We start from the raw sequence: 17,222 nt of genomic DNA, 5'->3' as shown, positions 1-17,222 counted from the left end.
TGCAGGCTGGACAGACGCTGTGATCTCCCATCCCCAGGCCCAGGGAGAGCTGGGTGGACAGGGACCCGCACGTGCAGACCGCCCTTGCCTGAGGACAGCCCTGGTTAGCGGGGAGGTCGCTCTGGTGTGGGTACTTCCCACCACATGGCCTCTGGCTGCTGGCCCCCACCCTGCCAAGGTCCCCCCCAGCATGTGGACCCCCGAAGCAGCTCCGGATGCCAGAGGCACAGAGAGAGACAGTGGGGCCTTCATGAGCAGGAGCTGGGAGCCCCAGCTCACAAGGGGCTTTTCAAAATCCCCCAAACGAAGACATTCCTGCCTTTCAGCCTGACATCTGGAGACCCGGCTCAGCCGCCTCCTGCTCTGAGGCAGTCACCGTGTCTGCCCTGGGCGCCCTCACCCCTACCCTGCTCCCCACACCCCTAGCTCTCATTGGGGCAGCCACAAAAAGCCTGTCTCTGTCCCCATTTTCCAAAAATAGCCACCCCCACCACGGAGCTCCCGGAAGCTTCCCCAGGGGGTCAGGCTGTGCCAGACGGCTCAGGCCCCACTGACCCTCTGGTTCCCTGGAAGGCCCTGGCACCTGCCACGTGTGGCTGTGCGGACCTTGGGGTCCGCCATGCAGCTGGGGGTGCAGTCTGCTGCCTGGGCCTACGGGGATATCGGGGACAGCTGCTGTTGTGGCTCAGCACCCCCCATAGTCACCAGGGTGGTCATTGCTCCTCACCCCCAGATGCTGGCCTGAGCCTCACTCCCAAGGGCCAGATGGAGGCCTCTCTGGACCTACTTGGCGGCCCAGCACCTCGGACCTGGGGAGAGCCTGGTCCCCCAGCCTGGGCTGGGGCGTGCCCACTCACACGTGTCAGGTCAGGTCCCCGGCCCCACAGCACGTTGGGCTGGTCACGGGGCCAGTCCCGACGGCCCTGTCCTGTCTCCCCAGTGAGTGGCCGCATAAGGCTGGCTGTATTGCCTGAGGACGGGCTGCAGATGAAATGGAAGGGGTAGGAGGGGAACAGCCTCAGATACCTGGCACAGGTGACCCATGGCAGGTGAGGGCCTCTGCCTCCCACCCCAAGGGGCCAGCATGGAGGCCCTTTGTCCCCTTGCCGTACTCCGCCTTTCCTTTCTGCTGCCCCGCTCCTGGGGAACCCCTGGCAGAGGACAGGCCTCCCATGTTCCCACCACTGTACCCGGCATACACACCCAAGGCATGCTGTCGGTGACTATGAGCCCTTTCAGGCTCTGCATGCAGCCCCTTCCTCCAGCAGTGTCTGTCCATATCACCCCTGGTTCAGGGGAGGGAGGCCCGGAGGCTAGACGAGGCTCAGCCCAGCCACAGAACACTCCTGCATGGCCACGGCCACGGCTGCTAGTTTCAGACTTTTTGGACACCAAGGTTCAGTTTTATGCATGCGGAAAAGCCACAGAGAGGGTGTCATTGCAGGAATTGGCTCCACACCAAAGCAGCCAAGCTCACCTGCAGGGTCCCAGTCCCACGGGGAACCCCTTCTTGGCTTGGCTATAGTTTTCTAATACTTGAATAAGCCAAGTATACGGATGTCATTTTTCAAATCTTTTCTATTTGCATCGCTTTTGGGGTCTCCTTACCCTGCTAGTGACTGAGAAGAATATTTTTACTCCCCCGGTGGCTGTAGGTGTGTCTCTCTTGTCCTCTCCCAGCCTTTGTTGTCTATATTGAGGCTCGTGCAAGTTTAGAATCATCCTAGCTTCCCAGCGTATGGATCCTTGTTCACTGTGAGGTCTTCCTAGCCGCCTCTCCGGTTGTGTCTTTCCCCAAATTCAGCGCCGTGTGCTCCGCATGGCTCCCCGTGCGCTGTGGGCACCAGATTCTCCCGTTCGTCACCCAGCGTTTCTCTCGCCTTTAGATGCATCTTCCAAGGAGCACATCGGTGGTGGTGTTTTCATCCAGTGTGACGATCTATGTCTTTTCATTAAGATGTTTTTTCCATTAATGACATTATGGATATATTTGGGTTTAAACCTACCACCTTCCTATTTGTTTTCTCTTTGTTACACTCGTTAGAATTTTTTTCTCTGCTTCTCCTCTTTGAAACTGAATTTTTATGGAAAACTTTAAAGACATGCAGAAGAAGAAAGCATAGTATGATGAAGGGAATGGGTTGTCACACTGCGGACTTGTGAGCAAACCGTCCATCCAAGCATGCCCCAGTGTGATGCCAGCCCCCGGGGTGGGCAGGCCTCTCTGGGTCTGGAGCCCAGCCTTGACGTCACTTGCTGCCTTCTTAGCTCTTGGTCTTCAAGCAGATTCTTAAGAAAAATTCTGTCCAGTGATTGTGACTCAGCAGAGACGCGGTCTGATCCGCCTGGCCTGCCAGCACCAGAGCGGAGGCCTGCCTGCTGCCTGCAGTCTGTGCATTGGTGCGCAAAAAGGGCAGGCGCCCTGTGGGCTGTGTTTGCTGGGATCCTGAACCTGCGAGCAGGTAGCCTGTCATGCTTGTTGAGCTGACGCGTTAAAGCAACTCACCTGTGATTTGTTTAACGCTCTGTCTTTAACAAACTCTTAGCGGCTTAATTAAAACATTTTTTAAGTATGATCCCATAAAAGTGCATGGGGCTTGTGGGATTAGGACTTGTTCCTTGTTTGAGGCCTGGACAGCTTGAAGCCAGCACCAGCACTGGCCAGGTGGGGTGGGGATCGGGCTGGTGGCACTGCAGAGGGGGTAGGGGATGGAATGGCAGGCCTTTGGGGTGGGGTGAGTGTGTGGACAGGTCAGCAGCCCGAACCCCTGAGACCGGGTGGTGTGGGGGTCCCCTGATCAGGGCAGTGTGTGTATGTCCACGTGGGAGTGCACGTGTGTCTGAATCCCACCGTCTGCTGTCTGTGGAGGTGGGCTCAGGAATCTGGCAGGCCTGGTTGTGACCCGGCTCTACCCCCTAGTTACTGTGTACCCCCATCTACAGAGGGGGTAATGGGTCCGTGGGAATGCCATATGTCCTGAAGCCCTCAGGGCGCCACCAGGCACATGCAGATGCTCATGAGCAGTCAGCCTCTGTTTGGTGACCCTGCCATTCGCCCTACCCACCCCCATGCTCTCCTGGGCGCCCTGGGCGTGAGGGGGTGCTCCCTGCCTGTCTCACTCTCCAGATTCCAGTGTTTGACACCGGAGGGTGACCAAGTGCTTCTGACGTCTGATGCAGGTTCTCTGGCTGTCCAAGGCCATTTCCTCTGGGAATATGGTCATGTCCCCTTTGGGACACACCCCACCCCCTGGCCTCGGGGCCTCAACAGCACTCCCCACCCCCACCCCAGGGGACTCGGAGCAGGAGGTGAGGCTGACCCCCAAGACCCCCAAGGCCACAGTGGGGGGCCTGAGCCCCTCCAGGGGACACTCCATGCAGATCTTCGAGCTCACTGGTTCTGGGAATGTCCTGCTGGCTCCGAGGGGGTTTGTGAGTAAGTCAAGGTCCTGCCCTCTGACCCCCGGCCCCGGGGTGTGTGTGCGGGAAACGGCTGAGCCTCCAGCCGCAGCCCCAGTAGCTGGGGCCCTGACAGCCCCTCGCATCTCTCTGCAGTTGAAGATCTGAACAGTAACACTGTGAGCAGGAGGCCACTGGGGTCAGCCCTGGAGCCCACCTCCTCCCCTGCAGGGAGCCCAGACCCTGAGCCCCGAGTCACCCTGGCCCCAAGACAAGATCCCCCCACTCCTGGTAGGCTAAAGTGGCGTGGGGGTAAGTTGCTGTGGGGAGAGAGTAACTTTCCATTTCTCGTGGTTTTTGTTATTGTGTCTGGGAAATTCTTCCTCTTATCTGACTCACACTCTAGCTTTATCTAAAGCTTGCCTGCTGTTATCCTGGATTCAGGCAGATTTACTGGGGCTGCCCATCCACTGGGGGTGTACTCGGGGCCCCAGTGCCTGAAGCCCCCAGCCTGAGTGTGGCAGGTGGGAGGTGACAGCAGCGGCTTTCCCCAGGAGTGCCTGGCAAGGAGTAGCGCCCACCCAGGGCCCCAGGGGGACGGCCCCTGCTCAGTGCCCCCCAGACCTGGAGAGGCAGATCCATGCCAGGGTCTCTGCTGGCAGGAGAGAAGGGTCAGGCAAAACGGCCAGCACACCAGCCTCTGGGCTCAAGGGGTGGGCTGCTGGTCATGTGGGCAGGACAGACCAGTATGGTGCTCTCTGGCGGCCCGCGAGGTCCTGCAGGCGGCGCTGCGGCTCTCCCGCCAGACCCGGGATGGCCCTGACTTTGTGTCTCCCATCAGACTTGAAATGGAAGGAGGTGTCTCCCTCCTCACAGGGGCATGACCCCTCTCATGGGGGTCCTGGGATCCAGGCCTCTCACCACTTCCCAGTGGACTTGGGTCTGCTGGGCCTCAGGGCAGGGCTGTGTCTCCCCATTAGACAGGGTCTCTGGTGCTTGGCTGGAGGTGCTGTCTGAGCTCACAGGGACCTGGCCTTGTCTCCAAAGAGCTCCCAGGCCAGGCGACAGTGAGGCCCGGGCCTGGAGCTGTCCGTGGTGCTGACCCCACCCACCCCAGCCAGCACCCCCTTGGGCAGCCTCTGCCCCCTGGGCTGGGTGTTAGGCAGGCAGGGAAGGGGGAGGGCCCCTGCTCAGACAGCCGTACTTAGTGCTCAGCACCACGAAGGCCGCTGGAGGGCAGAGGCATGGGGCTGCTGGGACATCGCCCATCCTCTCTGGGGGGCTCAAAGATGCTGAGATGACGGGCCAAGGCTTATGGGGGTTTCTTAAGTCTGGCGAGACCCAAGCAACTCAGTACTCCCTCCTCCCCAAGACCTGGCTCCCTGCCTCTCCTGAGGATGAAGCCCCCTGGCACCCCCTTCCCCCAGCCCCAGGGGGGGAGATCCTGGGTGCTGAGCCTGGTCGGCAGCAGCTCAGGGGCCTGACCCAGCCCCTCACCTCCCTCCCTGCCCACCCAGCCAGCCCCCCATTCCACTGCACGCCCTCCACACCCATGGACATCATCTTCCTGGTTGATGGGTCCTGGAGTATCAGCCACAGTCACTTCCAGCAGGTCAAAGACTTCCTGGTCAGCATCACTGAGCCCTTTGAAATAGGGCGGGATTAAGTCCAAGTAGGTGGGTACCGGCCCTCCCTGGTGGTCCTCACCGTTCCTCCCCAGCCCCCAGCAGGGCTGACTCCAGGACTGAGAAGCGGGAAGTGGGGTGACAGGCAGGAGAGCTCTCTGCTGAGGTGCCCTCCTGCAGCCAACAGGCTGCTTGCCCACCTGGCCCCACCCGGACGGAGGCTGGTTCCTCAGGGGGCACGCTGGCCCCTCCTCTGGGGCTCCTGGGGCTTTGCAGACAGTCACCTCCCTGCTGACTCCCCGGCAGCTGTGTGCAGAGTGGAGGGGTGGGCTCAGCACGTGCCCTGCCCCCATGGCACCTCCCCTCCCAGGCCTGACTCAGTGCAGTGGAGATCCCCAAACCGAGTGGGACCTCAACACCTTTGGCACCAAGGACGAAGTGCTGGCCACAGTCCACATTCTCCGCTACAGAGGGGGAAACACAGTCACAGGTATGCCTGGGCCCCACTGTCCCCACCCTGGTGTCTGTCCCGGTCTCTGTCCCGAAGCCCCTCACTCCTTCCTGCAGATACCTCCCGTCACCCTCCCAGATTTGAAAACTGGTGTGTAAGGCAGCCTACATGTAGTGTGGGCACCTATTCACCCCTTTATGAAGGGCAGACTCCGTCTTGCTCACCTTTGGTGGGCATATGGTGGAGATGGGGTGGAGATGGCTCCTCCCTGCTCCCTGGAGGGGCCAGGGCCAATGGGGGCAGATGCTGGGAGGGGTGATGCGGCTGTGCCTGCACCTTACTCTCACCACATCCCAAGGCCTGGCCCTGCTGGAGCAGAACCTGAAGTCTGCCACCAGTTCCTATCCAGAGGCGGCCAAGGTGGTGGTCCTAGTGACAGATGGCAAGTCCCAGGACGATGTCCGTGCTGCCGGCTGCATCCTCAGGGACCTAGGTGTTGATGTCTTTGCTGTGGGTGAGCAGTGCCAGGCCCTCTGCTCAGGCTCTCACAGCAGGGTGGGTCCCCCGATCACAGGTGTGAGTTTGCACCCAGCCTCAGCTGCACCAGAGGTCGCATGGTATCTGCAGTGGAGCGCTCAGAGGAGCGGGGTGTGCAGGGGCGTTCAGAGGGGCCACACGGTGTGTGGGACAGATCTGCCAGTCTGCAGCCATGTGTGGCCATCTCCCCTGTGCATGGCAACCACTCACACCCCGCACCCCTCGGGAGCCTCTTTCTGCTGACTTACGGACCAGTTGTAACTCTGTGCCTGGAGAAGGCGCCAGAATTGGAGCATTCCTGAGAACAGAGGCCTCCCCAGTGCACCGAACCCCGTCATACATGATTCATCCCAGAGCCTGGGTTTGCCGGTCGGTCAGCAGGGTGTGGGACCCAGAGGAAGCACACTGAGCCCTCCTGGCCCGGAGCCCCACAGACCCCGCAGGGACACACAGCCTGCCAAGGGCCTTCAGGGGTCTGCCCCAGCTGCCTTGGGGCTGTGTCTCTCACCTGAGCCCGACAGATGACCCCGTTCTTGGGCCTGGGGGGTTTTGGTACGTGGCTTGGGATGGCCCCCCACACTGGCTGGGTGACTCAGGCAAGGGGCCTGTGGTCCCAGCTGTAAGACGGGACAGCAGTGCCAAGTGGGTGGGGTCGGGGGCATCCACGCCGCACCTCACCCTGTGCACAGGTGTGAGGAATGCAGACGAGGGCAAGCTGCGGCTCCTGGCGTCCCAGCTGCTGGACGTGATGGCCCCCAGTGTGCCGGACTTCCCCAGCTCAGCACACTGGCCAGCACTCCTGGCTGGAAGGAGGCCATGTGTAGGTCCTTCTCCCGTGTGCTCTAAGGACAGGGCAACCTTGCAACCATCTGCAAATGAGCCACTAAATTTGTCTCCTTTGAGAACCCTGGCCTCCTGTGTGCATATTGGCATTTGTAAGGATTTGTAAGAAGCAACCAGTGTGTGACTAACTGTGAAAAACCCACGGTGATTCCTGACACGCGGTGACCACCCTACTGCATGGAGGTGCCTTCGATCAAAGTCGGAACTGTGATGCACCTAGTGTGGTTTGTTCTTAAATTCAAATGTTTGAAATTATCGAGGTACTCGTGTGCTTTGTAAGAGAAATTTTGAAAATGAAAAACACATAATTGTACACGATGCTACTAAGACCTATGTCTCCCCACTGGCCTCCCACCCGCACAGCAAGCCCACCCCTTCCACCCTGGGCATCGCCCTGTCCATGACCCCTGCAGCCCCCCTCTGCCCAGTCTGTGCTGCAGCTCCGCCCAGAGCTGTTCCCGCCTCGTGGGACTTTGGTTTCCTGCAGTGGGCCGAAGCCCTCCTCTTACCCGGGGCCCCTTCCTCCCAGCCACGTTCTCATCCTCCGGCGGGCTGCTCTGCCTGGAGCCCGCGGTTTACTCTGCCTTTTATCTGCCCCTTGTTCCCCGGCTTCTCTCCAGCCGACCACAGACCTTGCCGTGGCTCCCACATGCCATCCCTTTGCTGCTGATCGGCTTCTCCCAGGCCATCACTGCGTGAAAGGCCAGGCATTTCCTGTTTGCCTATTTGCTCTTAGGCATGCATGCCCCACCCCAGGAGCCACCGGGACACAACGGAGGGGAAGGGCCCTCAGGAAGGGTACAACAGTTACCAAGGCCCTGGGGTCAATGCTCAGAGACTTGCAAGCATGGACTGGGTGGATCTAAGGGCTCCTCATTATCCTAAGCGCAGATGGAGGACAAATAGGGAGCAGTTTTATGGGGTAACCCAAGACCCTGCTCCCCACCCCTCAGCACTCCCGGCGGGCACTGGCATGGGTCCCCACTGCCCGCCCAGCCTGAGCACGCCGACAGCACGGGTCGGCGGGAGGGCATGGCTGCCCCAGCACAGGGCCCAAGACCCCCTGCCAGGCCTCCGCCTGCAGCGTCTCCCATGCAGACTCCGAAGGGTGGGGTCGTGGTGAGCCCTGCCCAGCGTCGCCCTGGTACTGGCTGGGTGGGGGGACCTTTGGCCGCAGCTGGGCCTCAGGGCAGAGCGCTGTGTCCTCGGACACTCTGAGAGCCTGTGTGGGGGTGGGAGGGCAGCCTTGGGGGGGTACTCTGTCCCTCACGTACGTCTTTCATGCAGAAGCCAAGGCAGGAGAGGCTCCAGCTTGGCCACATGGACCCCGGCCTGCAGCCCCGGGGGTCCGGGGGATGAAAGGCAGGGACCCAACCGTCCCGGCTCCTCTCGGGCCCCCACCCATGCTCCCACAGTGACACCTACCCGGCCGCCCTCCCACCGGAATACACAGTGGTCTTCCTCCTGCACCTGTGCCCCGAGATGCCCCGTGAGGCCTTCGCCCTGTGGCAGATGATGGCCGAGGACTTCCAGCCTACCCTGGGGCTCCTGCCGGATGGTCAGGAGGGAGGGAGGGCAGCGGGCTCAGGTGGGCCTGGAAGCCCCTTGGGCTGTGGGTCCTCAGCAAGTCCACCTCCAGGCCAGGCCAGGGCCTCTCCAGGCAGAGAGCAGGGCACCCACCCTCTCCAAAGCATGGCCCCTGAGGTTTGGGGCACATGGGGCTTTGCACCTGCCACGGGCCTCAAGTACTCCTTGCTTCCATCCCCACAGAAAATCCCTGACCTACTTCAACCATGTCCCCGGGGCCACCTTGCAGGAGGTCACCTTCAACCTGCCCGAAGTGAGGACCATATTCTTCAGGAGCTTCCACAAGGTCCTGGAAGGTTCTGGAGGCCCAAGGCTTGCCTCCCCTGCCCAGCTCCCCAGGTCCTGGGGCAGAGCCCCCGCTGTCGGGACTCTGCAGGACAAGCTCGCTGTCTCCCAGCCACAGGCTGTCCCGTCCCAGCAGCTCCACCCTCCCCTGTGCTCCCTGTGCTGGAACTTCCTTCGGGAGTCACAGTGGCCCATGTGGGCCTCTGCCCGTGAGGTCCCTTCTGCCCCTGGTGCCCCTGTCTGGATTTGTGTCAGAGAGCACCCCAACCCTCTTCTCTGCGTCCTGGGAGTTCCTAGGAGGGGTCTGCAGCTGGGGGCACTTTGTCCATTTTACAGAGGGGGCACTAGTGAGAGGGTCCGAGACTTGGGGCAGAGTCAAGATCCTGTCCCCAGGTGACGGGCGCTTCCTCCCAGCTGTGCCTTGCGAGCACAGGTGGGCGCCCACCCTAGCTGGGGCTTCAGGGGACCCTCCCGTGGTGTCTGCAGGTGCACGTGGCCGTGAGCCGCTCCACAGGCAGACTGCACGTGGACTGTCGGAAGGTGGCTGAGAGGCCCATCGGGGAGGCAGGCAGCCCACCCGCCACTGGTTTCCTCTTACTTGGGAGGCTGGCCGAGTCCCGGGGCCCCCAGGGCAGCTCTTCAGTGGTGAGCTGGGCGCCTCCTGCTGGGCAGGGCCGGGCAGGGCTGGCAGACCCCCAGGCCATGTCGGGCTGACCCTGCTTGTCTGCTTCGTGGTTCCAGCTCCAGACACTGCAGACCATGTGCCATGCCCCCTGGGCAGAGGAGGACAAGTGCTGCGAGCTCCCTGCGGCGGTAGGCGGCAAGTGCTGCCAAGGGCCCCAGAGCCTGGGGGTAGCCGGGCATCTGTCATCCTGGCGGGGGAGAGGTCAGGGCAGGTTTCCTTGAGGAGGTAGCCCACAGGCCAGAGCTGGGGTCCTGGGGAGCAGGATGGGAGAGTCCAGGAGGCCCTGGGAGCATGGCAGGCTGGAGCGGGCTGGGAAGCCCCAGCTGCAGGGGGCCACTTCGCTTTTCTTCAGGCAGAGCCGGGCTATAGCCAGGCCGGGGCTCACGCGGCAGGCAGTGGGCAGGGGTCCTTGGTGTACCGTGCTGGGCCGGCCATGTGGGGAGCCTGGGAGGGGCTGGGAGAGGGAGTCCTCCCAGGAACTCATTCCACCCATTCCCTCACCCCCAGCCTCCCAGGTGTGGGTCTGGAGGGTCCTTGGAACCCAGGCATCCATGGCTACCTGAGCTCCAGCTCAGACCATAGCCGGGGAGAGTCCATTACTGAGCAGGGTCTCCTTTCTTCCAGAAGGAAGGAGAGTCCTGCCCGGCTTTGCCTTCTGACTGCACCTGCTCCTCGCAGACCCCTGGGCCCCCTGGGCCCCAAGGACCTTGGCCACATCTCACTGCCACTGGCAGAGGGCAGGCCCCCGACACCCACAGCAGCCGTCCCGGGCCCACCTCGCACATGGGATGCACTTCATGAGCCTCCTCGGTACCTTATCCTCCCCCACCCCGCCAGGCCCCTCCTCTGAGCCTCCCACTGGCCTCCCTCCCCAGAGCTGACGCCCTTCAGGAGCAGGATGCCGCTTATCTCGGATTCCCAGCTGGGTGGGGGCCCAGGCCCAGCGAGTCTAGGCACTGCTGTGGGGCCGGCTGGCGTGGTGTGCCTGGTTGTGAGTCACTGGGTCCTGGGTGCTCTGGGCTCTGGGTGCTCTGGGCTGTGGGTCAGCCCTTGGGGGAGCCCTTCCATCCGGTCCCCAAGGAGACAGCTCCCCAGGCCCTGGGCCTCCTGCTGTGGGCCCGCAGTCTTCACCAGGGACGAGCCAGGGCTTGAGAGGCCCAGAGTACAGGGCAGTGCTGAGCGGAGGTCCACCCGGCCTGGTGGGCGGTGCTGCAGCTCAGCCGGCTGGCACCCTTGCAGGGTGTCCCCGGGAGGAGCGGAGCCCCAGGAGAGCAGGGCTTCCCAGGGCCCAGGGTGAGTGATGGCAGGCCCGAGGGGCAGGGGCCCGGCATGTGCACGAGAGGCAGGGGTGAGCCCCCCGCCCCCTGGGCCCAGGTGTCCTCCCTGGGCAGGGGCCCGCTCCCCACCCCACCCCACAAGTCCTGTGTGGCCGCAGCCTTGGGCAATGCCACGGGGATGGTGTTGAGGCCCTATTAGTTGGCATTTCTCCACGCAGCTCTGGCACCCTTTGGAAGTTGCTGGTGTTTTCTTGTTGGAAATATGTTCTCTGAGCCTCCTCTGTACGGCTGGCCACGTATCTGGGCTCTGAGTCTCGTGTCCTGAGGCACTGAGTATCCCAACAGATGGGCTTCTCTCCCCTAAGCCTGCAGCTCTGTCCTCTGTAGCTCCCGACTTCTGCTCTGTGAAAGGTCTCCGTGGGTCCGAGTACAGAGCACAGGGTCTCGCGGTAAGCACGAAATGCCTTTCTCGGAGGTGACTCTTGCGTGAGGAGTGAGGGGGGGACCGACCTCTGCCCCCAGCTCTCCGCACAGCCACCGACTGAGTGGCCCCCCACCCCATCTGAATGGGCTCTGCAGCTTCCAGCCCTCAGCGGGCCCTTCCCTGAGGCCGCGTCTCCCCCGCACCCCGGGCCTGTGGCCGAGCCCCCTGGCTGTAGCTGCTCTCTCTCTGCATCATTCCTGTCTCCTCTTTCCTATTTCTTGCTCCGTCATCTTACCTGACATGGTTTACTTTCAGATGATTTTCTTGGGATTTCCTGGTTAAATTCACATCACCCGCCGAACACTACTTTTCACTTCAGTTCCTTCTCTCGTGTAATGGTGGTGGTGAAAACGTAGCATTTCTCCAGGACCGAATGCCTGCGAACAGACGCCCTCGCCATGACTGGTGGAAATGCCTCTGGCATTTATCTGTTGGCTGTGGGGCTGGCTTGGTATCGGGCAGACATTTTTCTCCCATGACGGTAAAATTCACTTACTCTTGTTTTATCAGGAGATTAAAAAATCAAGAGTGGATATTAAATAAGATTTAGTGCTGCTTTAGCTGCTATGGACATGATCAAACAATTTTTCTTCGGGAGCTGTGTGGTGAGTGAGTTTTGTGTGACCCTCAGTACTGAGCCATTCCTGCATCGGGTAGAAAGCCGCCCTGGTCACTGAACACCCACTGTCCATTTCATGGGCTACAGGATCTGTCTGCTAATGTGTCAGATTTTCACATCGTTATTCAAACATGAAAGAGTCTGCTGTTCTCTTTGTGGAGTGTGGTGCATTGATGGGCTGAATTCACAAAAATTATTTGAAAGCATTCTTTCTTTGCCCTGAAACCTGGAACCATTTAAACAGCGCTGGTGTCAGTGCCCCTTAGAGGCCTGGTAGAATGTTCCGGTGGGATCAGAGCATTGACTGGCCTGTTGGGGTTTTCTGCTGAACCACGGTGATTTCTGCACCTGCCGCTACTGGAAGCTTCTAGATGTGGGAGAAGGGGTGGGGGCTGGGTGGAGCTGGCCGCACACCCTGAAGGTGGCCCTCATCGTCTCCGTGACCCGGAAACATGCTTGGGCTGGGGGCTGACCCAGAGGGCTCGTGGCAGGCTCCCTCCAGTGGAAGTGCCCCTTGTGGGCCTGGGTCTGGATGCACCGGCTGGATGTGGGCAGAGGTAGGGAGGGCTCCAAGGGCAGTACCAAGGGAGGGGGCTGGGGGAGGTGCCCCTTCTCACCCCAGCCCTGCCCACGTCTCCAGGGAGAGCCTGGGCCACCTGGGTAAACAGCGCCTGAGGGTCCTGGAGGCCAGCAGGGGTCACCAGGGTGCCGGGCCGAACTGCGCAGGGACCCGTGGTAGGTGTTGCCTCTCCCACCCCACTGCTCCCCACCCCTGCCTCCCCCTCGTTCCCCACCCCTCCCCCCTCCCCCTCATCCCCCACCCCATCCTCCTGCCCCTCCATCTGCCCCTCCCCGTCCTCCTTCTGCCCCTCCATCTGCCCCTCCCCGTCTCTCCCTTCCCTCCCCACCCATCCCCCATCTCCCCCCCATCTCCCCCTCCCCACACTCCCCCTCCTGACCCCGAGCCTTGCTGCCCAGCCTGTCTTTCCCCTCCAGGGTCCACCAGGGGTCAAAGGAGAGAAAGGGGTCCAAGGGCTCCCGGGCCTGCAGGTAGTGGGGTCAGACCCTGCTCCGGGCTTGGGGTGGGGATGGTGGCACCCCCATGGGCTTGGGTCGCCAGGTCCTCCTCTGGGTCAGCCCCTGGCCCCAGCCTGGTCAGCTCCCTCTGTTCTCTTATGGGGCCACCCTGGCCACCAGGGCTCCCCTGGGAAGGTCGGCCTCCAGGGACTGAAGGTGGGGTTGGGTCACGGGTCACCAGGGTGCTGCTTGGGGGGGCCATGTGGTCGCCTTGGGGGTGGTGCAGGTGTGTGAGGCCCCCTCAGCCCGCCTCTTCCTTTGTGCTCAGGGAATGCGAGGTCTGGCGGGCACTGCTAGCCTGCCCCGACCCCCTGGCCCCAGGGTAGGCACCTCTCTTCCCTGAGCCCGCACCCTGCCCACACCCCCAGGGCTCTTGGGGCTGAATTGAACACAGTCTGGCCCCCTCGCCCCCCACCGGCTGTAGCTGGGTCACCTCCAGGAGGCAACCTGGGGGCCCTCTCCCTGGGCTGGAAGCTTCTAGGCTCTGCTGGGCATGTGAGCATCCTGTGCCGAGGAATGCAGCAGCCTCCCCCTGCCCCTTGCCCCTTGCTCCCTGCTCCGGCAGGTTGGTGTGACAATGCAGTGTTTGCACGGTCCCCCCGATACCTGTACCCCAATTCCACACAGCAGGAAAGTGTCTGGGCCCCCTTCTCTCTCTCTCCCTCCAAAGCACCAGGACACCCCCACCCTTGAGGCCACCCTGCTGGAGGGCAGGGGCTGCAGCCTTCCATTTGGAAATGCCTTCCTACCCAAGCCCTGCTTCCCGGGAGTCCCTGCTGAGCTCTGTGCCTGGGGGCTGCTCTGAGTGGGGGTCCAGGACAGACAGCCCAGGCCCAGCCAGGATCTCCCAGGGATGGGCCTCAGCCCCTCCTGCAAGAAGCCACCCTCTGGGGGACCTGACCTGTGGTCACACTCAGGACAACTGGAACACAGCCAGGGGACACTTGAGTACAGAATCAGGAGGTGGGGTCTGCCCTGGGCGTAGGGTGAGGATAGCAGGGCCTGGACTAGCCCTGGGCTGGGTGACGAGGAGCAGCCTGCAGGAGGCACAGGCCTGCAGGAGGCTGGGGACAAGCTAAGGGGTGTTAGCCCAGGGCAGTGGGGACCCAGACCTTAGGGAGCCAGGGGACCTCCTGGAGGGGGGAGGGGGCTTCAGTCAAGCCCTGACCTCTGCCTCTTTGCATGGCTTACAGGGCATGGTGGGGGCCAGGGGGACCAGTGGGGAGCAAGGACCCCCAGGGGCTGTGGACCCACAGTAAGTTCCCCCAAAACCAGCCAGCCAGCAGCAAGTTGGGGTAGTGAGAGACACAGATGTGTGCAGACACATCCTCGCTGGCTGCTTGAGGCCTTCCTGGGCAGCATGTTTGTGAAGCAAGGCCCACGTTTGGGGCCTGCCCGTAGCAGAGGGAGCCTGGCCTGCGAGGCCCAGGACAGGTGGGGCTCAGGTAGTGGGGCTGTGGGCTCTGGGGGGGGTTGGGGCAGACCTGGGCCTGCAGGCTGGGTGGGGGCTCCAGCACATTCCCGGGAGCTGGGCAGGCGGAGGGAGGCGAGGGCCGGGGGGACTCTGTCCAGGCCCGCCACACTCACCCCTGCAGCCCAGCTGCCGGGGTCCTGGGACCATCTTGCCTGCGGGGAAGTGTGTCCTTTGCCCCCTGGGGTCTCCCTGCTAGGATTAGGGCTTCAGGGTGGGACTCAGGCCCTGCCCCTTCGGGGTCTCAGGTGCCAGGTCTCCCACCCACTGGATGGATGGGGCCCCACACGGAGGGGCTTCTTTGCTGCAGTTTATTTCTCTCTGCCAGGGAGTTCTCCCTGCTTCCTCCTGCTTCAGGGGCTGCCGGGGCCCAGGGGGGGAGTGAGGAGAGAAGGTAAGTGAGGCACCACCTGGGGGGCTGAGGTGCCCTCACACTGAGGGGCCAGCCTGGTGGTGGTGCTGTGCCCAAGGCCCCTCTTCCCCCCAGGGCGAGCCACAGCCACTGGCCACCATCTACCAGCTTGTGCGCCAAGCCTGCGAGTCCACCATCCAGAGTGAGTGGCCGCCTCCTCATGGGACCCCACAGCCCCTTGCACCCCCGTGCCATCTCTGTCCTCATGCTGGCCAGGCTGGGCAGGTGGCTGGTGCCCAGCCGCTAGCACAACCAGCCTCCACCCTGCACCCATGCCAACCGCCCCTCTGCCTCCCAGAGCACTTGAAGTTCAACCCCTTCCTCCACGAGGGTGCCAGGCCCCCCATGCCCATCCTGGAAGCTCCCAGATGCGCCAGTGGGCACAGCAAGGAAGGGGGACATGGTGGTCCCCACCCTGAGTGGGGAGGTACTGTCCCCTTTGGGGAAGGGTCTGGGGGTCACTGGGGCTCTTCCCCCACTCCTGGGCTGGTCTCTCTGTGTGGCCCCTGCACCAGGCCGCCTGCCCTCCTGGGTGCCTGGATGTAGAGATGGGCGCCTGAGCACACACAGGACTGGGCACTGCCTGGTTCCCCCAGGCCCTCAAGCAGCCCCTTTCCCAGAATCCCAGGAAACCACGTCCTGGTGCCCCCATGCCCCCCTCTTTCCCGCGTGCTCCGTCTCCCCATCTTGCCTGGGTGCAGTAAGAGGCTTGGTCCAGTGACCTTTACACGCGTCCGTCCATCTGATGGGGGCTGCAGGCCAGTCGTGGCCCAGAGGCTGACTAGGGGAGGCAGAACTCATGGGTCTCAATGGGGAAGAGGAGCCCAGCAGGGGAGTGGCTGTGGCTGGGGAGCAGGGAGGGGAGTGGGTCCTGCTCTCCCCAGAGGCTGTGGGTTTGGAGGGGGGACCCCAGTTGTGGGAATCTGCTGCCCCACAGCCCATGACAGCCCCCAGATGTTGCCTTTGGGATAAACACCCCTCTTTACCCACCCATCTAGACAAGGCTGGCAAGTGCTCTCATGAGGACCTCAGCCAGGGACCCCCACCTGGCTCCCACCCCACCTCACTCCAAACCATGGTCACTGAGCTAATGACAGGTGCCTGTTTGGGGCTCAGGGACCCTCATCCCCATGAGGGTGGACCTGCTGCCCCCAGGCCCGAGGAGGGGCTCAGGCACCCACCTTCCCCTCGTCCAAACAGGGTCCCTGAGAAAGGAAATTGTTGCCACCTGTACCCCTCAATCCTAGCACCCATGCCCTTCCTCTCAGGTGAACCTGGGGCTCTCAGTCAGATGGGCAACCATGGGCTGCAGGGCAGCAGGCGCCCAGGACCCCCGGGAGGAATGGGTGAACCCCGCTGGGGAGGAGGAACTCCTGAGGGCAGCGGGGGGTGGGGGGTAAGCAAGGTGGGTGAAGCGGGGGACCCTGGGTAGGGGAAGCAGGGGTGTGTGGGGACTCACAGGCCTTGGGGGAGCCAGGGAGGACTACAGGCAGGCTCAGGGGCCCAGAGCACCGCCAGGGAGGCGCACAGGTCAGGGCGGGCTCCATAGGAGCAGCGCCCCAAGGAGCAGACCATTCAGAGGGCCCACGGCCCTGCTCTGCCCGTGGTCCTGCTGAACAGGCGGGACTCTGGGAGCCTGGGTCCCAGTTCGGGCTGGGCTGGGCCGCTGCGTCCCAACTGGGCATCAGCAGCCTCTGCCAACCCACACTTGCCTGATCTCTCCTGCCAGAACATCCCCTCTGCTGCCCCAGGTGACCCTGCCCCTCCTCCCCGAGTGCTCCGGACACACGGAGGGCTGTGCGGGAGGAGCCTGAGGGGAGGGCACGGGCCTGGGAGCCTCCCTCCCCGCCATGCCCACATTCAGGTAAACACTAGGTGGAGGGAGGTGGCTCCTCATTACTGGCGACGGGCGTGTTCCCCCAGGAGCCCCAAGTCTGGCTCTGTGGGGTGGAGTATGACATTCCCGTGTCTCAGAGAGAGGCCACATCCTTCCCTGGTCTCAAGGACCGTGCCCCATGGTCCCCCTCTGACCTTGGCACTCAACCCCTTCCCTGAGGCCGCAGCTGCCCCGGCCCTGTGGCGCTGTAGCCTGTGCCCCTCCGGTGTGGACGACATCGTCTGTTCCCTCCTGCAAGTACGTTACAGCCCCAGCACCACCGGGGTCAGGAGGCCGTGGCTCCCAGACCAGCTGGGCCCTGCCCCCTGGCACCCTGTCACGTGGGGTCTGGAGAGGCGGGTTGTGACCTTTGGGAGAAGGAGCAGATTCCTCTGCCTCCCAGGCCTCTCCCTTCCACCCGGACCCGGCTCCCGGGGAGGAGCCCCATTGCCCTCCCTCTCCTGCACCCCCAGCACATGGAGCCTGAGCCCCAGAGTCAGGAGAACCCACCCCACGCCACCCTGGGGCAGCGGGGACACTGTTGGCACTGCCCAGAGCACCTGTGGGCCTCCCACTGCCTCAGCCAGGCAGAGG

The 17,222-nt window shown here is 62.7% G+C and overlaps 1 protein-coding gene across 1 annotated transcript; it reads left to right on the top strand.

Annotated features, from left to right (window-relative positions):
• The first annotated feature begins 480 nt into the window (after positions 1–480).
• On the top strand, positions 481–17,219 carry COL20A1 (collagen type XX alpha 1 chain). Its single transcript, XM_073238042.1, is given in 23 exon segments — positions 481–1,037; positions 3,279–3,436; positions 3,556–3,711; positions 4,917–5,075; positions 5,395–5,514; positions 5,834–5,989; positions 6,702–6,947; positions 7,385–7,550; positions 8,271–8,413; positions 8,619–8,728; positions 9,214–9,371; positions 9,462–9,540; positions 10,037–10,135; positions 10,652–10,705; positions 12,433–12,496; positions 12,499–12,527; positions 12,789–12,841; positions 12,971–13,025; positions 13,138–13,191; positions 14,054–14,124; positions 14,698–14,734; positions 14,828–14,894; positions 16,482–17,219. Coding segments are annotated over 23 exon segments (2,532 nt in total). The 5' UTR covers positions 481–765; the 3' UTR covers positions 16,508–17,219.
• The last annotated feature ends 3 nt before the right edge of the window (positions 17,220–17,222 follow it).

Source organism: Manis javanica, chromosome 5 (genome assembly GCF_040802235.1).
Source record: "Manis javanica isolate MJ-LG chromosome 5, MJ_LKY, whole genome shotgun sequence".
Lineage (NCBI taxonomy): Eukaryota > Metazoa > Chordata > Mammalia > Pholidota > Manidae > Manis > Manis javanica.
Note: the sequence above shows the minus strand (reverse complement) of the source record. Positions and strands in the feature narration are given on the sequence as shown.